The sequence below is a fragment of the Sclerotinia sclerotiorum genome, genomic scaffold (assembly GCF_000146945.2).
Source record: "Sclerotinia sclerotiorum 1980 UF-70 scaffold_5 genomic scaffold, whole genome shotgun sequence".
NCBI classification, from domain to species: domain Eukaryota; kingdom Fungi; phylum Ascomycota; class Leotiomycetes; order Helotiales; family Sclerotiniaceae; genus Sclerotinia; species Sclerotinia sclerotiorum.
In genome coordinates, this window is record NW_001820831.1 from 174,469 (window position 1) to 197,584 (window position 23,116).

At 43.4% G+C, this 23,116-nt stretch overlaps 8 protein-coding genes across 8 annotated transcripts; 7 read left to right on the top strand and 1 right to left on the bottom strand.

The window, feature by feature from the left end:
- Nucleotides 1-2,211: 2,211 nt before the first annotated feature.
- On the top strand, nucleotides 2,212-3,144 carry SS1G_04052 (predicted protein; the record flags this gene model as incomplete). Its single annotated transcript, XM_001594195.1, has 3 exons — nucleotides 2,212-2,220; nucleotides 2,709-2,732; nucleotides 3,082-3,144. The coding sequence occupies 3 exons, from the start codon at nucleotides 2,212-2,214 to the stop codon at nucleotides 3,142-3,144; spliced, it is 96 nt and encodes a 31-aa protein (XP_001594245.1).
- A 649-nt stretch (nucleotides 3,145-3,793) lies between these two features.
- SS1G_04053 (hypothetical protein) lies at nucleotides 3,794-4,747 on the top strand (the record flags this gene model as incomplete). Its single annotated transcript, XM_001594196.1, has 1 exon — nucleotides 3,794-4,747. One exon carries the CDS (start codon nucleotides 3,794-3,796, stop codon nucleotides 4,745-4,747), a length of 954 nt encoding a protein of 317 aa, XP_001594246.1.
- An 823-nt stretch (nucleotides 4,748-5,570) lies between these two features.
- SS1G_04054 (predicted protein) lies at nucleotides 5,571-8,186 on the bottom strand (the record flags this gene model as incomplete). Its single annotated transcript, XM_001594197.1, has 1 exon — nucleotides 5,571-8,186. The coding sequence occupies one exon, from the start codon at nucleotides 8,184-8,186 to the stop codon at nucleotides 5,571-5,573; it is 2,616 nt and encodes an 871-aa protein (XP_001594247.1).
- An 819-nt stretch (nucleotides 8,187-9,005) lies between these two features.
- On the top strand, nucleotides 9,006-10,594 carry SS1G_04055 (hypothetical protein; the record flags this gene model as incomplete). The annotated part of the gene is made up of 4 exons (XM_001594198.1): nucleotides 9,006-9,382; nucleotides 9,443-9,913; nucleotides 9,968-10,109; nucleotides 10,166-10,594. 4 exons carry the CDS (start codon nucleotides 9,006-9,008, stop codon nucleotides 10,592-10,594), a joined length of 1,419 nt encoding a protein of 472 aa, XP_001594248.1.
- A 4,468-nt stretch (nucleotides 10,595-15,062) lies between these two features.
- SS1G_04056 (hypothetical protein) lies at nucleotides 15,063-16,254 on the top strand (the record flags this gene model as incomplete). Its single annotated transcript, XM_001594199.1, has 2 exons — nucleotides 15,063-15,310; nucleotides 15,489-16,254. 2 exons carry the CDS (start codon nucleotides 15,063-15,065, stop codon nucleotides 16,252-16,254), a joined length of 1,014 nt encoding a protein of 337 aa, XP_001594249.1.
- A 250-nt stretch (nucleotides 16,255-16,504) lies between these two features.
- On the top strand, nucleotides 16,505-17,485 carry SS1G_04057 (hypothetical protein; the record flags this gene model as incomplete). Its single annotated transcript, XM_001594200.1, has 1 exon — nucleotides 16,505-17,485. The coding sequence occupies one exon, from the start codon at nucleotides 16,505-16,507 to the stop codon at nucleotides 17,483-17,485; it is 981 nt and encodes a 326-aa protein (XP_001594250.1).
- Nucleotides 17,486-19,238: 1,753 nt separating this feature from the next.
- On the top strand, nucleotides 19,239-19,538 carry SS1G_04058 (predicted protein; the record flags this gene model as incomplete). The annotated part of the gene is made up of 2 exons (XM_001594201.1): nucleotides 19,239-19,383; nucleotides 19,483-19,538. 2 exons carry the CDS (start codon nucleotides 19,239-19,241, stop codon nucleotides 19,536-19,538), a joined length of 201 nt encoding a protein of 66 aa, XP_001594251.1.
- Nucleotides 19,539-20,520: 982 nt separating this feature from the next.
- On the top strand, nucleotides 20,521-22,945 carry SS1G_04059 (hypothetical protein; the record flags this gene model as incomplete). Its single annotated transcript, XM_001594202.1, has 5 exons — nucleotides 20,521-20,663; nucleotides 20,735-21,677; nucleotides 21,751-22,178; nucleotides 22,353-22,483; nucleotides 22,704-22,945. 5 exons carry the CDS (start codon nucleotides 20,521-20,523, stop codon nucleotides 22,943-22,945), a joined length of 1,887 nt encoding a protein of 628 aa, XP_001594252.1.
- Nucleotides 22,946-23,116: the final 171 nt, after the last annotated feature.

The following is a 23,116-nucleotide window of genomic DNA, read 5'->3' on the forward strand; positions in this document are numbered from 1 at the left end:
ATGTGTCATTTCGCTTTGAAGGCATAGATATCTACTTCAGTTACCAGTAAGACCAGGTATCTATGATCATTAGTTAGGTACACGAACGCGGTGTTTCATCCTCAATTTCATCTTAGCATTCACTCAACTAGTCTAGTATTCTCAGCCCAACTCGGCATAAATAAAAGAACTAGCCTCTCATGCTCTGTTGCCCTACAATATATTTTCGCATTGCTTCGCTTCATTATTGGTATCACACAACCAATACAAAATCTTAGATGCCACTAACTGACTGATTGACACACACTCTCCCCCTATTGATATAAAAACAAATTACAAATAAAACCTTCAGATTGACAAAAACTTGGAGAAGAAAATCCCCTGTTGGGGATTTATTTCCTGATTCTGACCTGGCGTTTTTCCACTCTACCCACGAGATGCATATGGCCTGATCAAATAGCCATATTTGCCGCCCCTACGCTCTGAACGGGAAGATCTGATTAACATCCTTTATGTAGTAGAGATAACACTTGTGATATGGTATGTAGGTAGAAAGAGAATAGTCAAAACATGGTAGTGAATAAGTCTGGTAGCGGACTTTCAATCTACAACCATATATTCATCAATCATAGCAACTGTTTAACGATCTGAGATGCTGATGGCTCAAAGGGAACAGATGTGATATGGCGGCAAAATGAAGCAAAATAGGACAAGGCAGCGTGTGTATGAGATGAAGAGCACATAAGGTTAGAGATACTCATCTGGACCAGAAATTATTTTCGCAACTAAATAAAAAGACATTTCTCCCACTGCCGAATGACCCCCACAAAAAGCAAATGCACAAAAAGTAAATGTAGTGTATATGAAGCGGTTCCCCACGCGAATCCCAACGGAATGAGATGCAGATAGCTGAGGAGTCTAGCCCGAGGGGTACGACTAGTACGCGTGTCACGCCGGATAAATTGAACTGGTAATGATCCACGAATCTAATTCTATATGCTTGTTGATACCGGGGATATATACGGAGTACATCCTTCGTTTCATTCGGTTCATAGACTTCCCGTGTCCGTAAGATGACCGGAACCCTGTTGGTAAACTCGGGGAAGGCCCGTACCGATACTTAGTGTGACATGGAATATTGGGGCAGGCAATTGAACCGGCCGGATGTAAAGTTCTCCTTGTTAGTAAAGACTGCAACTTTGGAATTGATGAAAAATTATGGATTTGGAAGTCGTCAAAATGACAAAGCTTTTTTCAAATAGGGAGGACGCTAGACCCCGCTTTTTGGTGTGATGAAGAAGACGCGATAGTAGGACGACTTTCCAAATGCACCTGTAAACACTGCGTATATATCGCTTCGCGGTGTCGGCAGCTTCTCGATATGAAAAGCTGTGCTCTTATCGCTAGCTTGAAGGTTAATGTCCACGTGCCATGGTACCTTTTTTGTGTTCAGATGTAGCTGAAAACGGGTGCCAATGTTGTGGACATGTACTCGGTAGGTTAGTTCTGCTGTTTTGGTAAACGAACAGCATCTACGCCTATCATCACGACGGACAACAGTTTTGAGATTCTAGACTCGAACGATATGTAAGGATTGTCATATTGCATTACCGGCCTTGAAAATTCCATGAATCCGCGCAGCTTCATTGATGATGAAAGGGTAATAAGAGCCTGTTTCTCATGCCCGTTGCTTGGCGAATCTAGTTCGGCAGGTAGGGGCAATCCGTGAGAAACGAATTAGAATAATACCATGGGATTTGCCTGTTCAAGTGGCTCTTATCGTGTTTCTTGAAATAATGGTCTGATTCGACATGATTTCGTGGGCAATACCGTTTCAAATGCCGAGGTTTCTATGACTGCGCAGCTGTGCAGGCTTCAAAAAAGCATTACGCGCTGAATGATCAAGCGAGGGTAAGATCTTGCGTCGTGGTGCCATTCAATCATTGGTATGCATTATATATCAAGTATCACAGCAGATACTAAAGGAGTCTGGAGGCGACGATGTGGTCTGATTGTACGTTGACGATGTCGTCTCTGGATTCCTAGCTGCCGGTTCTCGTAGAACTATTATGTAATATGGCCTCTTGAGAATATGATACGTCTCTTCATAATTTGATATTTCGTGATCCTGGAGGAAAGACGGTTCGAAATCGACACACGGAAATCGGAAGTCAATGAATGTCATGTGCGCCAAGATGTTATGGAAGAGTTTAGATTCTCGTTGGCCTAAATATGTTAAAGGTACGTTTATTGCGGTTGATTCATTCCTTTCACCCCCACGTCCTTTTACTGAATCTCAACAAGAAACGGTTGTCCAAACATGTTACCAACACCATGATCTTGGATTCTTTATATCAGCTAAGCCTTCTGGGGACTGATCTTACATTGCCAGGGTCCGTTAACCCCGCAATTTTCTGTTCGAGGTCATCATACCGTATCAGCAGACATTTTACTCTGCAGCGACAAGTACAGATCAATGAGAGGCCAATATACGTACATTCATACATACATACATCTGAAAGGAGAGAGAGACAAACCTGTCTATAGGTGTGCTTCCTCAGCCCAATATGAGCTTTTTGCCAAAAGTTAAGGACTCAGCTCTGATTATTGTGATGTGGTTGGGTGCTGAGTGAGACTGTTCTGAGCCTCCAACTCCTGTTGGCTTTTGTTCTTTTTATTTTTGCGATCAATCAAGATTCAGGAATTGCTAACGGCCAAATCCGTTGCAGTTTTGTTACATTATCGTACTCGGAGTGGTGGAAAGCCTCTCTAGGTCATGATGCAAATAAGCAATTGTGATTGGCAACAAATTATTGGATAAACACCTTCATTTGCTGAGGTATCATGTATGCGGTGAGGGGAGGTCGCCTGGGAGGGAGCGAACAGCGCCCAACATGTAATGGAATACGGGGTCAAGGGATTGCACTTTCTCTCTTCCTCACATTTCATCTCTTGGCAAGCAGACATAACCAAGAAAGGCTCCTTTACCATTCTTTATTGAATGCAGAATACAACGTCGTTGATGATCATTGATCAAAAACGGAGAAGTGCAGCACAACGATTATGCGGACGCAGTAAATTAATTACTAATTGCTATATCAGGAATTCCTATTCTTCTCCGCTACCTATGTAATTGGTCGGGAGATTAAGGGTTACTTGCCGTGACTTGCCGTCACTTGTTACTCCTTGTCGTCGTCGACATGGAGAAGTAACATATGGATTTCACGATACCTCCCTTAGCAATATGCAAGGCTAGTACCTGCTCAACGCTCCACAAATCTCATCTTGCATTTGTATCTGGTCTTACTTTCCTCTACCGTTTACTAAGATGGCTATGGCTGACAAGCCATGCACGAGGGTCCTCCTCCTTGAAAACTCCCAACCCCCCACACTATGCGACAAACAAAGTAGCCCGTATACGCCACCAGGAACATACCAAAAAGAACAATATTTAATGTCCAACTGTTACCCACACGGATACCTTTGATAACTTCATTTCAATAACTTTACCTTCTTTCAGGTCAATGTTGTCTTAGGTTTGACGTTGAGGTTAGAATCAACTTAACCCTTTCTTATTTACCATTAAACATCGCCTTGTTGGCCCAAAAACACTGACAACTTCATGTTCACTATGGCACCACATAACGATTCACCTTTGCCAGCAAGGACTTCCTCAACAGATTTTAACATGTCTTTTCACCCCCCATTAAACCCTGTCTTGGGGAACTCAAGCAACGCAAATAGTATATATTCGGTGGACGAATCCTCATACAGTACTTCGCACAGTAGCGTTTCAGTAGAAGCTGATGATCACATGGCCCGTCCGTTGGTTCCTGGAGTTTACGTTCCAACAGTTTGCTTCTTCGATCCAGCCACAGAAGAACTCGACACGGAAACGATTTCCAGTCATGCGATTCGTCTTGCAGAAGCAGGAGTTGCCGGTCTAGCCACTCAGGGTTCCAACGGTGAAGCTGTTAATCTTACTCACTCGGAGCGTCAGACGGTTACGGCAACAACTCGTGCCGCGCTCAACTCGGCCGGGTTCGCACATCTTCCTATCATTGTCGGCTGTGGCGCTCAATCTGTCCGAGAAACGGTCCAATATTGCCGAGAGGCATTTGCGGCTGGAGGAGATTATGCACTTGTTTTACCACCTTCGTATTATGCACCTCTGTTTTTACCTTCCTCTGCTTCCGTTATCAAATTTTTTACTGCAGTAGCGGATCAATCTCCAATTCCATTATTAATTTACAACTATCCAGGAGCTGTTTCCGGTATGGATCTTTCATCAGACGTCATCATCCAATTATCAGCCCATCCCAACATTGTGGGGGTAAAGCTCACTTGTGGCAACACTGGCAAATTGAATCGAATTGTGGCAGCCACAAAGACATGCAAGCCACACTCCCCCGCATCCCCACCATTCTTGGTTCTAGGAGGCAGTGCCGATTTCACTTTACAAAGTCTTATTGGCGGTGGTCATGGGATCCTCGCCGGGTTAGCAAATATTGCTCCGAAAGCGTGCATCGAGATGATTAGACTATACCACGAAGGGAAAATTGAGGAGGCCCAGAAACTCCAGGAAGTCGTTGCTCAAGGTGATTGGGCGGCTATTCAAGGAGGTATCGTGAGCACCAAGGCTGGTATGCAGAGTTGGTTGGGCTATGGAGGATATGGTCGTGCACCATTGCCGCATCCCACTAGTGATGAGATGGCAAAATGGAAAGAAGGTTTTCGAGAGTTGGTTACGGTGGAGAAAAACCTTTAGATGAGTTCTTCTCTTCCTCCTTGTGAATAAGGTGTCCGCGCTTTAGTTTTATGTTTCATATGGCTTTTGATGCATTGCTTTTTTCGGTATTCGGCTCTTTTTGCTTATCGAACTAAAAGTTCCGCTCTTTGGCAATATGGTTTAGCAAAATCCTTTTAGTTCGATCACATGTACTAATCATATTTCGAAATCGAATTTGATCTTGTTCTTGATTTTGACGTTGATATGTTTTCTTCATCACTTGGATTTGTTCTAAACCCCGGAGGCAGATCTGATTTCTCTATACATCATTAGTATTTGTCAAGCAAACTTCCTTTGGGTAAAGAATTTCATTCTTCCCTGTGGTATACTTATGCATAGGGAGGTTAGATGCGTGATACGCACATATATTCTTTAGGCAACAAATTAATCTTGCGTATGGATACGGGTATGGATATGGATATGCACATGCACATGAAGGGACAAGGACATAGGGAATGTTTCGGATTTGAGAGGTGTAGATAAGCTAGGTAGCAAATAGGATTTGGAAATATTAATATGACTGAGCTATACCTCCATACACAAATTATATCCTCCACAGAACTGCCGCGATACTCATTGCAAAATGACTCAACATAAACATACAAAAAAAGAAATACATTCATATAACTCAACAATCAACCCATCCATCCAACCATCCACCCATCCAACCATCCACCCATCCAACCATCCACCCATCAAACATGAATACATCCCCAACCTCGACCCCAACATCCCACTAAAAAATCCAAAATCCAAAATCCAAAATCCAAAATCCAAAATCCAAAACCAAAACCAAAATCACCTATACCCCCTCCTCCGCCCTCCTCTCCAACTCCACCCATCCAGCCTCCACAAACTTCATCAGCTCCTCGAAATTCTTCGCGGACTTCGCCGCTCCTTTTCCACGTAATCGATCCATATTTTCTGCGGCTTGATTGGCGAGGCTTTGGCACTCTTGGATTTGTTGTTTGAGTTCTGTGGTGTTGGGGGGGAATTCTTGAATGCTGGGTTTGGGGTTGGGGGTGGGGTTTGAATTGGAGATGGGATTAGAGATGGTGGGGGAGGTGTGGGATTGTTGGGGGAGGGGGTTGGGGTTGGGAGTGTGGGTGTTTGAGGGATTGTTGGAGGGGGGTTTTGGTGGCGGAGTGGGGTTCGGATTGGATGTGCTTCCTGATGATTCTGGGGAGGGAATTTTTGTTGTAGAGTTTTCGAGTGAGGTTTCGGGGATGGGTTGGGATTCGGCTTGTGATTGAGATTGAGATTGTGGTGGAGTTATTTTTGATTGTTTTGCTGCAGTTGCTTTGGCCGATGCGGATTTAGATTTAGAAGTTGCAGAATTAGGTTTAGACTTAGAGGTCTTGGACTTATTATCAGTTTTGGTTTCAGAGGCTGTAGTTTTGGAAGGTGAGGTGCTGGAACGAAGACTACGAGTTGGGGCTGAAGTTGATTTGGTGACTTTTCCAGCGCCGGCTTTAGGTTTAAGTGCTGGTGTTTTAGATTTAGTCTTTGGAGAGTTTTTCTGCTTGGCGGAATTAGGATTTGCTTTTGATATTCTTGTTGCTCGTGTGCGGGTGGGTGTTGTGTTCTGGGAGGGTGGAAAATCAAAGGGGATGAAATCTAGAGTCGGTGATGGCGCTGTCGTTGTGGGAGGCTTTGGATGTGCAAGCTCGGGAGACATTAGCTGTGGAAGCTGAGGTGAGGTTGGCATTATTGACGGAGCAGTAGATTTCTTCTGCGTCGAAGGTTTCTTTGTAATGCCCTTCCTAGTATCTACAGCCCGATTTCTGTGCGGTCGCCATCTTTTGTGTTGACCTAGTAAAGCTTCTACTTCCCATCCTTCGATTCTATTGAATCCTTCCAGCCAATCTCCAGACTCAACATCAACATTGCCCTCTTTATCTACCACTACTATACCGATTTTGTCCTCTGGCGGCTTTTCTACATGTTTGCCCTTCTTCTTCTTATTTTCATCAGTCGGCGTGAATATTGTGGTAGATGTTTTGACTATCTTTCCTCCTGGTACAAAAATGGTTTTCTCCCGTGTCATCCTACTCTCCCTGATACCTTGTGCCTCTAAATTGGTAGTAGCTGTAGCATTCCCCTCAGCAGATGATTGACCTGTCTGTGCCGAGTGTGAAGGCGCTTGATAATCATGATGTGCAGGAAAAGATCCGAACTCTGGCATCGGGGGGTAGCTTGGTATCGAAGAGTAACCTGATGTTGGGTCGGAGGAGTAACCTTGTATCCAAGGAAGATTTTGCTGCGACGCATTCCAATTATTATACCAAGCTTGTCTTCCCTCGGGATTCTGGTATTGTGGGTTCCCAGGAAGAAATGTTCCCTGCTGTCCCCATGGTGGTAATGCTCGTGGTTCGAACCATTTATAATTCTGTCCAAAGGCACCTAATCTGTTCGGATTGAAATCCATAAAGTTCTTCTGTTCTGTCGAAAACTGGTGGTAATATTCAGGGTTATGGTCCGCGGAATATGTTGGTGGTCCACCTATGGATGCGGGTCTAGTCGATGAAAGTCCGGTTGCTACTCCATCGCCACGAGAACTAGGACCGGCATCAGCATTAGAATTGGTAAGGTCCACTGATTTGAACGGCTTCGAGGGTACTAGAACCTCAGCCCCGGGTATTGCAGATGTACTTCGCCTCGGATTAAAGCCAAATTGATAAGTTGGGCTCGCATTGAAGCCTCGTGGTCCTCCAAATCCCGGAGAGTATCTGAACCCCATTGCCGATCTGAACCTGGGTGAATGGTCTGTCCCATCAGATATACTAGCCCGAGGATAAGTCGGGTCGGGAAACCTTCCTACTAAAGAGTTCAAGCGGTTTTGTTTGTTGGCATCGAAGAGCTGAGAGGTTTGCTCACCCATGTCCTTGGAAGCTGGTGGGAGGATGAAAATGTGCCCTTTTTCTGACGCCGAGTGTGCTTTATCATGCTTATATTTCGCAGACCTCTGTGGTTTGGACTTTGGCATCTCACTAACGAGTTGTTTTCGCGATTCTGGGGAAACATTGACGGGTGATTTTGTAGAATCCCATTGAGAAAGTAAAGCCGCGGTATTTCTGCGGTAGCTTCCTGTAGAGAATGGATTTGGATAGCTTGCTTCTTGATGTATTATTTCATTATTAAAAGCAGAATCTGTGGGCACTTCCGTTATTGCAACATCGGTCTCCTTTCCTTTTCCCTTCCCTCTCCCTTTGCCTTTGCCTTTCGCATCGCTAGCTGAACCTACTTCTGGGGTGGAAATCTTTGTAGGAATGGATTTCTTTGGACGGCCTGGTGTTTTCTTGATTGCTTTGGGTGTAGCCTTTGGAATGGGCTCAGGAGACTCCTTCGGTTTATCTTTTGCTGCTCGAGAGAGCCTTGCCCTGGTAGCAGTGACAGCTGTATCCTTCTTCGGCGCCATGATGATGTTTGAAAATTGACAATTTGGCAAGTACTAACTTGGAGGGCAAATCAAGATATCGACATGTGGTTAATTTTTCACAACAAAGATATCTTCGGCATGCGGTTTCTGCATTGGACTATGTCTCACAAAGAACATCCCTTACTGAAAGGTAACTGATAGGAGCCAAGGACTACCTTGAGAATCACGCTTGAAATACAAATGGCAATGATGAAATAGGTATTGCGATTTTGTGATTCTTTTGTATGAAATCCCGAAGCAAAATTCCTCTCGCCATGATTTACTGACTACTTTTTGACATATATATAGGTGAAGATCCTCTTCATAAAAGAAGCCTTGCTTATTTCCATGATGTTATGAATGAAGATCAATTTATGTAGTATTTATTATCTGCCATTTGGAAGGATTGATTCAAAAGAATTGTCGGTGAATTCTAGCTGTCAATCTTATCAGATGGTGCTAAGATGGTGCTAATATTGCGACATAATAGTTACGCAGCTGCATTAATCCATCCAGCTGCAACTTTTGAGTTGACAAAGCAATGAATGACAATACAAAAAGCGGTATGTCGCCCATCAACCATGTAAATAAATATAGTTACATTCATTTGAACTCTTGATCAATTCTTAGCTAAGTATAGGAGATATTGAATATTCTTCTCATTTCAGTTTTTTTGTCTTTTCTTCTGCTTTTGTCTATTGATCGACGGTCAGCAATTAGCTGCATGAAGCTTCACATTGATTTTCTATATCGAAAACACGAAAACCGAAGCTCAAGTCACCTCCTGCGTGCTCACGACTGGTTCAATTGTAGGTCACAATGGTGCTGAAATATTTCCATCGTCTAATCGATGAGGTTGGCCTCATTACTCTCTACAAATCGTCCCTCGATACCAAGCTCCTATGTCTTCAGCGCTTTATTCGGATGTTCGCATATGCTACCGCGACTCTAATTCTCGTGGAATTCCTCTCTACACTTGACATCTCCAAGACGAAAATAGGGCTTTTTATGACCTTGACATTGATCGGCGATACATTGATTAGCTTCGTTCTTACACTATTCGCAGATGCACTGGGGAGGAAGTCCATCTTGGCGGTGGGGTCAGGGCTAATGATGGGGAGCGGCATTGTTTTTGCGCTTTGTGAGAACTACTGGGTCCTGCTTGCTGCTGCGGTTTTGGGGGTTATAAGTCCCAGGTATGTACTCCTCTTGTCCACTCTCGTTACCATTCAGAAATGCTGATATGGTGTTTCAAGTGGAAATGAAATAGGCCCATTTCGAGCAATTGAAGAGTCAACTCTCGCACAACTTACTGCCGCATCCAATCGAAGCGACATATATGCATGGTATTCTTTGATTGGAACAGCCGGGCAGGCGTGCGGATTTATTGCTTCTGGTTGGGTCATTAATTATCTTCGGAATGAGCTGGCCTGGACGAATATCTTTATATATCGAGCTGTATTTTGGAGCTATACCGTATTTGGATTCGTCAAGTTCCTACTCTCGGTGGCACTTAGCCAAGCTGTCGAGGCTGAGAAGAAAGATGGGCCTATTAATGATCCGGAAACTGCCCCATTGCTTGGTGACGGAGTGGACGAGGCGGTAACTAAAAAGAAAGGCTATTTTGCATCGAAGTTGCCCAACATAAGCCAGGAGAGCAAATTTCTCGTGTTAAACCTATGTCTTATTTTTGGCCTTGATTCCTTTGCATCCGGCCTCGTACCTCTGTAAGTATTATTCGGTCCCACGTTTGCTTTGTGGAACTAATCAGATTATCACAGCTCATGGGTGACTTACTTTTTCCACGAAAAATTCGGCATCGAAGAAGGGCAACTAGGCTCTCTCTTTTCCATCACTAGTATCATATCAGCTGGCTCTATGCTAGTCGCGTCGTCCTTAGCCAAACGCTTTGGAAACGTCAAGGTATATTCTTATTACCCTCACAGTACACACCCTTCTAACGTAAATTTCCCCAACAGACAATGGCATTCACACATCTCCCCTCGTCTATTTTTCTCTCCTTGATCCCCTTTCCTTCTACTCTCCCATTAGCAATAACCTTTCTTATCCTCCGACACTCCACCTCCAGTATGGATGTAGCACCACGTTCTGCCTTTCTCGCAGCGGTAGTCCATCCACACGAACGTACTGCAGTCATGGGTCTTTTAAATGTAGTGAAGACTTTTGCCCAAAGTCTTAGCCCCGTCATCACGGGTGTGTTGGCTGGAAGGAACCTCTTCTGGGTTGTATTTGTTTGCGCAGGGGCGCTCAAAGCGACTTATGATTTATCATTGCTGGCATTTTTTGGAAAGCACAAGACTCATGAAGATTTAGCAGAGGAGGAGAGAAGAGCGCTAGAAGTAGAAGCAAGAGCAGCAGCAGAGAGAAATTCAGAGGCCGAGTCATAGATGGGGCATTTAAGGAAGTGAGAAATAAGAGATGAGTTAGAAGAGTTAGAAAAGAAGCACATAGACATTGAAGATTGTGTTGCTTCGGGATACCAATTTTAAGAACTTAGATCGATAAATTATGTCAACGACTTAGCAGCCTGAAACTCCCTGCTCAAAATGAATTAGGGAACTCCTCCGGCACAATGGCGATGAAGTTGTGTTTTCTCCTCGTAAATACGAAATATCATCACTTAGACAAACGCAAACCCCTTGTCGCCCTGCCCCCTTCATTACTTGGCTTCTCAAGAACACTAATTTTCCCTAGAGCTCCGGTGAAAGAACCGAAGTATAGTTTAGTATTCTGGATGTTCCTGCGCCTAATTCCATCTCATCTGTTCCCAGACGTCTGTTGTAATTACATTTATGTCACTTTTCTGAATGCTTCAAATTGATACCTCTTGAAAGTTTAACCTGTATAATGTTTCCCTCATTTCCTTTTCATGATTTTTCGACGGAATGTTGATGTTGTATATTTGGTGTTGTACTCTTAGTACATTGGATGAATACTCAAACATATCGAGTCCTGAAACGAAGATTTGACAGGTTTTATTTGTCGTCACATACGCAGGATTTCACCTGCAGAATTGGCCGATTTTCTTGAACTGAAATGAACATTCCTTCTATCTCATACCTATTAATATACACGATGATACAATATAATATATATTATGAGGAGACAGTGGAACATCATCACGCAATTGCTTGCGTCAATGAAAAAAGTAAGCGAAACACGAAAGGGGCAGGAACGACCATCAGCTAGCGTCCCTTGGGATTTTTCGTCCTTAAATATCCTTCGCTCCACTTCTTCACCTTTCCTACACTTTTGTGGTTTTCCCCATAACAGAGAAATAAATCGAGATGTTGAGTAATGTATATATCTTCAGCGAGGAAGGGAACAAGCTAGTGCTCAAGACTTGTCCTCGAAACTAGAACTTTCCTAGTTATACTACCTCGTCTGACTCCTCGTTGCGAGTAGTACTCAAGTTTTCTGCTCCTTCAGGTTGCCTCAAGTGATTGCAATCCTGTTGCCTAAAAATTGTTTACAAATTTTCAACAATTCTCATCTGCGTCAAAAAAATTCCAGGACTCAACTTTTGGAGAACCTTCTTTGCTGAGAAAGTCAGAATCAAAACCTCTTGGTTTCAAGTTCCAGTGATCTAATGCTGTTTGCCTGCAACAAACATGCTGATTTGAGGAACAGGAAGTAGCAGTAGGCGTCGCTTCGCTTATGTTTGGATAGTTCCTGCTGAGAGCGCATCGTCGTTCTCATAGGCCTAAATTGCTACCAACCTGCATCTATGCACCCGAAACCTTATTGTCCGGCAGATCATACATTACACCAAAAACATCTTGAGTCAGAGACTGCATCTGTCGGTTTATATTTAAGCCTCACAAAGGAGCCTCGAGTGTTGTGGTCTAGAACGATAAGACTGCTTATCGTGATTCATGAATGCGGGGAACAAGTACCCCCCGCCGTTAATTTTGTCGGGGATCAACAAGTCTCACTTGATGTCCCAAATTCATGATGATGGCATGACGAATAAAAAGTCTTTTCCTCCGTATGTCGTTGAGCATCTTTACTTCCGAAACGTCACGGAAGGTGTCCGATACAACAGATCAGCGTTTCGGAAGTATATCTTCCACATCGGTTCTCTTGGCAGCCATCATTGCAACATACCGGTACTGCTTTAGTAATGTTGTATGTGTTTGCCATTGAATTCCCTTGTCAAATAACTTCCACGTACCTCAAATATGATTATCGAAACATACCGCTCTTTCCTCCACAAAAACTTCTGTTTTCTCCCACGCGCAATTTCCGAGTCTGACTGACAGTGACATTCCACCGCAAAAAATGAGGTAAGAGATTGATATGAACCGTCAGCAATGCAGTAATGCAGCAATGCAGTAGCAATGAAAAGCAAATACTTCATCCAGAATCTCACCGCCTTGTGCTGATAATAATTTCGGCGTTTGGGTTTCCAATAATTCTTCAAATGTACAGATACCTCCGATCGCGCATGTGGGTAGACTGCAAATCTGGAAATCTGCACAGTGCATTATGCACAGTGCACACTGCACAACCCCCAAAATCCCACTTTTCTTCGCAATCAAAACTTATCAAAGCCACCCGAATTATGTGACACAAAAGTATTTCAAAGTGCAATTCTGATGTGCGCCAATCTCGGAATTACATAACAATTTGCACCATCCACGAAAAAGGGCCCCGAGAGCTTTTCTCGCAACGTTGATATGTTTGGATTGGCATGGACTCATGAAGTAAGAACTGCTGGTAGAAGGATGGACGTTTGATCTTTGGAGTCATGTATGACCAATAGCTACCAGGGTTTAGAGGGGTTTGGAGGTTTCCTTTAGCAATAATCATGCACTAGAGGGGTCGTGTGTTGTGGGGTTTAGCAGATCATGGTTAGATTAGATCATTAGATATCAGCATCGTCTGGGTGGATAGCACCTATGGGGCCCATATTGTCCCCATAACACCCTAATCCGTTGCTCTGCAAAAGCTATCTTGATTATATCTTGGCTAAGTGGCTGAGCAACTTTAGCACATGTACAGAAATCAAGATAGCATCATCATAACTTGGGCTGCCGAGAGAGTTTGCAGCAGCAAGGGTCCCGAGATAGGATGTTTAAGAAGATGATAAGGAATGCTGGACGTTGAGTGGTGGAGATAGGGAAAAGGATAGCTGATTAAAAATTAGGTGTATGGGATCATTGGGATGTTACAATTTACAAACTCCATAAATTTAAGTAATTCTCTAAATGTACCCAATGAAAGACTTAGGGTTACCAAATATTACGTATAAGATATGTTGATTGGTTAAGCTCACGTGGATGGCTTACTGACGATGCATATTCATGCATATTCTGGTGTCATTAAAACCATCTATAAGACTTATTAATTCAGTATCTAGTTGAATGTCTGGACTTCAAGCTGATCAAAGCGTAAGCCTTCGAACAAGTTTAATTCCATCAAACGAGAATATACTCGGAGTAGTCAAGTAGGGGAAGCCGGAAAACTTCCATTCTCTGCGTACAAGAGTCGGTTATTTAGATTTTTTGATGACTAGAGTCATTAGACACTGGCAAACGGCCAGAATAACCACATTAACCAAGCCTACCTGGGACATAAAACATGTCGTGTACCCAAATGCTTCAAGGGTTGGATGTGGATGGCCCATCGTACCGGCAATGCAGATGCGAGGTACGGATTACTAGATTAATGTAAAAATAATTATTTATGTTTGATAGAGATATCGAATCTTATATTGGTCCCTTTCGCCTTATCTTGAAGCATGAAAAAAAAGACGCCAGAGCTACGTCTTGGAACCTGGAAAAACGTGTTGACAACGCGGGATCAACTAGTTATTTGTCCTGTTAACCATTTAAGTTACTCAACTTACTCAGTTACTCTTATTATTGCCTTCTAGTTTGGTAACCAAGCCCTCCGTTTGACCAATATCAAATCGGCTTCTAGGTTTTCTCTTACGAAAGTACTGTTTCTAGTAAATGCAGATCTGAGCTTTCATCTCTCCATATCTCCTAAGCTTCTAAGCTCCTTCCTTTTTCCTCCAAGTTCTTCTCATCGATATCATTCAGTACTTCTGAAACCTTTACTAATCTACTATTTATACCTCTCCCTCATCAATGACGTGGAAAACTATCTATTATCTCATTCTCCTTCAATCACTAGCTGGTGCATGCAGTCGTGATAGTCACTGAATTCAGTCAACTATTATTAGTATTTCTCTCGAAGGTTCATGTCAACTGAAATCCATCAAACGGACGGGACAAGAATAAACTTAAAAGGGATAGAAAGAATTTAATATTAATCTCCTCTTACCATTATCAGTAAAGACATTCTATTTGTGGTTGGCTCTCCAAGGTTTCTTATCTACCCGTTCGACACAGACCGGGCACTTGCAGATTCGCAGTGCAGACGACACCACAATTTTCCACCTCAAGCTCCGATAAGCTCTTCCAAGAATATATATGGATTACAGGGCCTCAAGCATATAAAAGAGATATTCAACAGGCAAAAGAGTGGGGAGAAACATCGATAAGCGTATCTGATAATCTACTCTTCAAGCCACTCACGTCTTTTGGAATATCATATCCTCTATCTTTGCTGGACTTCCCGATCAAGACAGTTCCCTCGTCACTAGACCATTCCCATACGCTACCAAATTTCGGAGGTAATCACATCGCGCTTCTCCGAGGACAGGGGATTTACACCAAAAACCCCATATCTCATCTATACTCCCTGGCTACAGCAGTGTAGCTGCAGTATTGACGGAGCCAACCCCAGGGTCTAGAGCAGGTCATCGGGTTCACGCACTTACGGAACCTGGTGGTGGACTTTTCGGCGGATACTGATCCACAGGAATTTTATTACCCAGTGTTCATCATGTCGACCCCAACTCCTATAGCACGTACTGCCCCAATTGCCATTGCTTCTAAGAAACCTCATCTAGATACCATCCTCGATACTCCAACCGATTCTTCAAACGGCAGAGATCTTTCTAGTTTGTCAACGAGCACGAGTAGTGTGGCATCGATGGACTTGGGAAATAACATGAGAAGTCGAAAAGATAGACCTTGTGATGCTTGTAGGAGGAGGAAGAGTAGATGCGTAATCAATGAGGGACAGTCCACGTGTGTTCTTTGTCAATTTCATTCGCAGGATTGTACTTTTGTGTCAAGTCCACAACCTAGGAAAAGGAAGTTAAATGTGGAGGGGAAGGAGGAATCTGTTGCTAAAAGAAGGTACTTGAAATTACATGTTCAATATTTTGTGTGTTTTTGAGTCATGGCTAACAAATATGACAACTAGATCTCCAGACAGGAATTTCGAAAGGTCCAGACCCCACGAGGCTAGCATATCTAGCACCGGTGCCACGAATTCGCTGACGGAAGATCTGGCAAATATTGGGGGCCCAACCTTACTAAAGCGAACACTGGGTTTACAACATGACCGATACAGTCAATACATTGGTCCAACTACAGATTTCGAGCCTTCACTCATTGATCTTTCACCGTTTGATCCACAAGACGAGAGTTTATTGTCGAGAGGAACACTAAGAAAAGTCAGCGATTATGATACATTTTTGATGCTTCCGGATCATAGAACTCCCGGCCATGAACATCAAATTGAGGATGCAGATGCGATAGAAAATCTGGTGGCGCCACATGGTCCCATACTCTTGGATTTATATTTTCGCATCATTCATCCAAACTTTCCTATCCTTCAGAAAAATGTATTTTGGGAAAAGTACAACAGATCGTACCGGGAGTTTTCACCACCTCTTTTGGCAGCCGTTTACATCCTTGCGATCAACTGGTGGGACCACAGTGAAGAACTTGCACATCTTCCTAGACCCGACCTTAAGGAGTTGGAACGGTTAGCGAGAGTTACATTAGCAGATGCTATGAACAGACCCAAGCTGTCAACTGTACAAGCGGGACTCTTATTATCCCAAGCGCCGGAAGGCGACCAATGGGCACCCACCGCACAACTCGTAGCAATTTCCCAAGAACTAGGTCTCCACCTCGACTGCTCGAATTGGAAAATCCCATTATGGGAACGCGGGACTCCGTAAACGTCTTGCGTGGGCTTTATACATGCAGGATAAGTGGGGATCGTTAGTTCATGGACGTCCATCCCATATCTTTGCTTCGAATTGGGCTGTTCTCCCACTTTCCCAAAACGACTTTCCTGATGTCGAACATGATGAGACTGATGATGAGCAAAGTACTGAATACGAACGGGGCAGACTCCTTTTCACTCAAATGATCATTCTCTCTCAAATTCTCTCCGAGGTTCTAGATACCTTCTACACGTTATCTGCCATGTCTAATATTACCAACGCCGGAATACAGGGCACAAGCCTTGTTCTCCAGCTTGCAAAACCTGTACAGCTCAAGCTGAAAGACTGGTACGCAGCACTACCCGCCTGTCTCCGCATGGATGCTCCCCCCACCTCGTCCAAATTATCCTTGTCCTCCACCGGATTCCTGCATCTCGCGTATTTTGCAACGGAAATTACCCTTCATCGCCGCATCATCCGTTCCTTATCGCCTCCCCCCAGCTCCTCGCATACTCACATTAAAATAGAAGGGCAATCGTCTCCTCCGCAATTAGATCCATATGTCCAGCATATCTGCCGCAGCGCAGCCAAAACCCGTTTAATATCCGCCATGGATTTCGTGAATAGACTCACGACGAGTCATTTGAGGGCGTTTTGGTATTTTGCGAGTAAGACGAATTTTGCGCTGATCGGAACGTTTGGCTCATTGTTGTGGGCGACGGCACCGGGGAGAGAGGAGGCGGAGTGGTATAGAAGGAGGTTGGGAGAGTACAGGTGGACGTTAGGAGTTAGCTGTAAAGGGGGAGAATTGACGAGGTGGGCAATGGGAATGCTGGATACGAGTACGGGGTTATTGAAGGGATTACCGGAAAAGCCAGCTTTGAGTAGAGTGGGGAGTGTAGGAGAAGGAATGGAAGGCAGTGGAGGTCCAAGAAGAATAAGTGGCAACCCATTGGGTTTTGTAGGCGGGAGTCTACCCACCGGTATAGGAAGCATAGGCATGGGAATGGGCATGGGCATGGGTATGGGACTTGGAGGCGGCACAGGATTCGGGATTGAGGGGACAGGAAGTAGGAGTAATGGAAGGCTAGTTACAGGTATTGACGAGGATATGACGGGATTAGCCGGGAGCAGTGGATTGGTAAGCCCAAGTACGAGTGTTAGCAGTAGTGAGGAGTCTCGAGGCGACCGCTACGATGGATATATGTTACCGCGGCCTAGGTTTGTAGAGGAGGGATATTAGGATTGGAGATGTCTCAATTCAGAGGGCGGGATGGAAAGACGATGCAGGATATTTTACGAAGTCATGATGAATATTTCGGTAATGCGGCGATGAAGATAAAGATGGATGAATGGATGGATGGATACACATAAGCGTGTTATTTTGTATTTTGGCGAGTCAATATCCTTCCTTGCATTTTTGCGTACTACACTATAGATTGGATGCCACATACCATGCGACGCGATGCAATATGATGCGATGTACATGCATTAAATTAAACGGCGAATTATTCTATTAGCTTATTTGATATTTAGTATCTTTTGTTTGGTACCTAAGGATTTGTGATGATAGATTTGTGTATGTGTACCGCGCTGCACTGTGAGGTAACCATAACACTGCTTATTGATTGTTGAATTATGGAGAGGGTATAGAATATATTATATTGCCTAATGTGGTAGTGTAGTGTAACATAATCCTAGGTATGTATACATATGTTGACTTGGCGGAGAATAGTTCAATTCCGGTTTATAGTATTATACATTGGAAGGTGATTGGTATATAAGAAAGGCACGCCGTTAGAAGTTTGATGGCTATTTTTCTTTCTTCTCGAAACTGTAGAACAGGTATGATTATATGATATCTCGAAAATATTATATTGAAGTGGTTGATCTTTGCACGTGGTCTGAATGTTTGGATTGTGGTGGGATATTGGGTTAGATACCTGGTCTTTTTAATGATTGTATCTATATGTTAGAGGAGAATTCATGAAGGTTTTTAGAATTGATTGGTGGTTTGCTTTGATGCTACTGTTTTTCTACATTTGGATGTTAATTAGATGTTCGGATGTACATGCGAGAGAGAAGCTGGGTCGAGTATGGGTGTACCGAAAAAAGCGAATGTCATGATAATATGTTCATGCAATTCATAAACCAAAGGCTTTTCTAGGTTGTCAAATTGATATATTGAGTCTCTTATATAACCTTAGCAGTCCAGTATAGCGCAGATATAAACCAAACTATTCACTCAACGCATCAAGACGCCCCCTTCACTCGAATCCAATAAGCGAGGACGAAAGTGAAAGTGAGGATCTTGTGAAATCCCATCTTCGGTGGTATGGTATAGCCGAGTTCCCGGATTTTGTTGCATATCTCAATAATTGATTTATCGCTCAATTGAAATCAATTGAAAATTGGTCGCGAATTTGTGATTGCAACAGTCTAACAACAAGATAGATATCATTGCTCAACGACAAAGGATATAGACCATTGCGAAATGAACAGAATTGACAGCGGAAGATTTCTCTTGATATCAAAAGTGTTTCTAAAATGAAATAACTTCTAATTTGCTCTTCCATTGCCATTGCGCCGGATATTTCGCACTCTTTGCCAGGAGAGTTGTTTCGATACCACTGGGTATGCTGTATATATTCAGACGAGCCCGACAACTTACATCATTTAGCTGACCATTCCAGAAAGAAATATGATCTATCTGTGAGCTAGGAAATGGTTAGATCTTTTCCTTTGTAAAAAGGCTAAAGGCAATCACTTGTATACCTATTCGTACTCGCACAATTCCTACAATTCGTGCAGGGCTATACCCGTTTCTCTTCCTAGCAACCGACAGAGTCCCATCCATTGACTACATGCATCGCTATCTCAAAAAGGCCAGACGAAAGGACAGATTGGAAAACCAACTTGAGGTTGTATGCTAGGCTGAATGATTTTCGAGGGACATTGGAAGGTAAAGTCTTAAAAACGCTGTTCCATTTCAAAGCATGGACGAACTGATAAGAGGCTTTTGTGCCGCGACCGGATGCGATAAGATTGGTTCCAAATGCTGGCGCTTCAAACGGGTAATGCAAGTTATTGACTGGTTGGGATCGCAAAGACTGTGTTCCCCGAAAGCCAACTTCCCTAATCGTGCGAGCTAGAATTTCTTTGGAAGCCTGACGGTATCCCTTACTTGGACGTGATAAAGAGTGGAGGACATTGAAATGACATGAATGATACTTTTCAAAGATTTTACTTCAATGGATGACTTCCTCTCAAATCCTCAAGAACGCAAATTGGTATAACTGAGAGAATCTGGGGAGAACAACAATTGCGTAAAAGCAAGTTAATTACTACCCGGGACCAAGCATCTTCCTTGGGGAACGTAGCTCTTGTGATCATGAGTTCGGAACCAATTAGATCGCGAATTACTTGTCATCCTCCAACGAGTGCTAAAGTCAGCCGTGCTCAGTGTGGAGATGAAATCAAACCCTACTGTTATATTGTTAGTTTTGGTAGCGACCTGTATTGAAAGCTGGTATGATTAGACATGGGCTGAAAGCAGTATAGAAGGAAGAACACGAATGGAAAGGAGTAAGAAGTAACTTCACAAACTCGGAAGTCGGTACTGATGATACGCTTCGTCTAGGTCTCGTGTATTTGAATGGAAGAATAAAACAGTCGTAATTTCCAAAATTTGGAGGAGGAAGCTAGGGACTGGGGAAATGTGGAAGCTATTACCTACTGATTGGTTTTAATATGTATTTGGCATGAACCTAGCATGGATATGCCGCACGTCTAAAGGTACACTCCACAATGCCGATAAGACTCCATAAGAGCGTGGGAGATAGAAAATCAAACTTTAATTTACTAGCAGCCATAGTCATTTGTGAAAGTAAGATCTTCAGTGTTTCTAAATCTTCATTCTCAAGAAGATCTCTGATATTGGGTAATCTTCATTTTCATCTCGGTCATATACGAAACTATCTAGGACCAGCGAGAAGTTCTCGTACCTCAAAACCTCAAGAGGAACTCTAATGCATCCACGGCATCCTACCTATCACATATCCCCGCTAACTTGAACTGATAGCCAGCCAAGTTGCGGCTTCTTGCCTGCCCGAACTTAACCTACTCATTAAGATCCTTGATTTTTCACTTGTGATCCAAACAGATGAAGTTATACTTCTCAACCGCTCGAGTGTCGATTTTCTACAATGCTAGCAAGACTATTCTCGTCTCCGTATAAATCAACACTCTTGTGTATTCTCAAATCATAAGATTGCGAACATGGCAGCTTATGATACTCTGACCATTTCATCATCAACCTCGTCTCACAACATTCTACGATTAACAGCTCCGGACTCAAGGAGTAATCAATTCAATATGGATACCTTTGAACATGATTTGAATTTCGAGGCGGATGGGTTGCTGTATGTTTGCTCCGGAGGAGTTCCTAGGGATAGAAGATGGAAGAGCATGTATGCTAACGGTTGAGGAGAAGGGACGATGTAAACACAGGAATACCCTCATTACCATTCACACCCTCGTACGAGTTATCTGACGCCTTTTCCACCACCTTCGAAGATCCCTTTTCCTATCACGCCGGACCTTTCGAATCACTTCTTGATGACCCAAACCTAGAAAATAATGGCGATACCAATTCTAGCGATCCCGATAATAAATTACTAGGCTTTGGCGCACCAATAATGAAAGTGCCAACTTTGGATGATAATGGACAGACCTGGCCAGCCATGACTGCAGAATTATACGGAATGTTCTTTGTGGCCGAAGATGTATTTGGTGGTGAAACTGCGAGGAGACCCATGGAATTGACTTGTTATCGGCGGAACCTATTTCAAATCTCTGGAAACATTATCTTATCGAGATCCATTACGAGAATAATAAATGACCAAGGCCAACATGTTCCAATATATAATTTGATTGCGACGATATCTGCTCTAGAAAGCATTGAGGGAAAGAGCACGGAAATTATCAGTGTACCATGGAAGACGGCGAATGCGACGACTTCTGAAGATAGAGCTGGCGCTGCACCACCTCAATGGCCCTTGGACTTGAGCATCAATCCGGAGCTGGATCCTACATGTGTATCTATTCCTATAGCGTGGAAGCGATTGCAATTCAAACATGCGACGGCAAATAATGGAAGAAGGAAAGGATTACAGCAGCATTATGTTATACAAATTAATTTGATGGCTACATTAGCCACCGGGGAAAAGATAAAGTTGGCTGAGATTCAATCCGGGGCAATTATTGTGAGAGGAAGGAGTCCTAGAAATTTTGATAGCAGGAAAGACGTCCCTGTTAGTGATAAAAAGGGAGAACCAAAACCTAGGACTATGAGCAACGAAGTTGGAACGACGGTAAAAGTTGATCCAGCAACCTCTCAGTCTTCCTATCGCTTTTACGCTCCGAATGCTGTCCAAGTATGTCTCACATCACATTTCCATCCCTTTGGTACGCTTTGTGCTTTCGAATACGAAACTAACTTATTCTCAGCAACCACTAGACTTAATACCTGATTGGCCTATCAGTCTCGCATCTTCATCTCTAACACCTGAGCAGCCACCAACTCCTTCACAACGTACAAAGAGGAATTCATCTCATAATCGTCCTCCCATCCCCAAAGCTCGTTGGAAAGCAGATTCTTCGACTGCTAGACCTACGACCCAAAACTCTGCAGCCCCAATAGATCTGTCTCTAGCTGATGATGACGCGGGATATATGAACCCCCAAGTTTCGTCTAGGAATTCATCGGGTCTTTCGGATAGAGATAGGGATAGAGGAATAGGTCAGAGAGGTAATGCCGAGAAAGAGGGCGGAGTGAATGCGAAGACGAGTTCATCGAAGAAAGCGATCAGTGTGGGTAGTCCAGAAGATAATGAGGAGGCACTTTATGAGTATTTTCCATTGAGTCTGGATGATTGGTTAGTTTACTTTTTCCTTTCGGCCTTGAAACGAATCCATCTTTCAAATTTCATTCAAATGCGTCATCTTTGATTCCAAGAATGGAGGCGTCAGGAGATAAGAGCATCGAGTTGAATCGAGGTTACGACCAGTGTAAAAGAGTATGCTAACAAGGTAATATAGGATGCCACCAGTAGATGCGATTTACAGGCCTCACGTTGTACATCATACGGTTGTGCCAGAAGATTTAAAAGCGCAACAGGGAAAGGCCAAGACCAAGAGATACTTCTCAGCAGACGATTGATTCTTCTGAACTTTGGGGAAAGTATGTGTCTGCGAATGGGATTAGCGACTTCATGCCGTCGAGTTTCATCCAGATAGCATGATGATCGTTCACTAAAGCTTATGGTCATTGGAGTGCCCCATCAACGGGGATGAATTGACATTTATAGATATATCTATCATTACATGCAACATCAGAGTGTGTCAGGGCTAGCTTTAAGCAGAAGTCAAACGAAATTGGAGCTGATTACTGTTTTATTCAGTACAGGGCGATGGAAGTGGGAGGCAATCTCCACGAACTACCAAGGAAATTGATCTAATCGAATTAGTGTTGAAATGGTTGAGAGATTGGCAAACGAGGAAGCCAAAGATGATTGAAGCAAGAGAAGCAATGCAAATGTCATGCTCCGAAAATGCGCTCATCATTAAGGCCGTGGAGATTCTGATGGATCGATACACTGTAGAAAGGCAAAAGTTGGCTCAAGCTTTCAAAGCCAGAGTGTAATAAATTCATAGCTACTAAGCACAAAGTCGAGATGAGATCTGCATAAATAACACCAGCATACTTGCATATATACATTCCATCCACGACGCACCACTTCTCCCGGCCTAGAAACTCTGACTCGGGCATCTTTCCACGGCTCCCGGATCAAGGAGATTAAACATAGGAAGACAG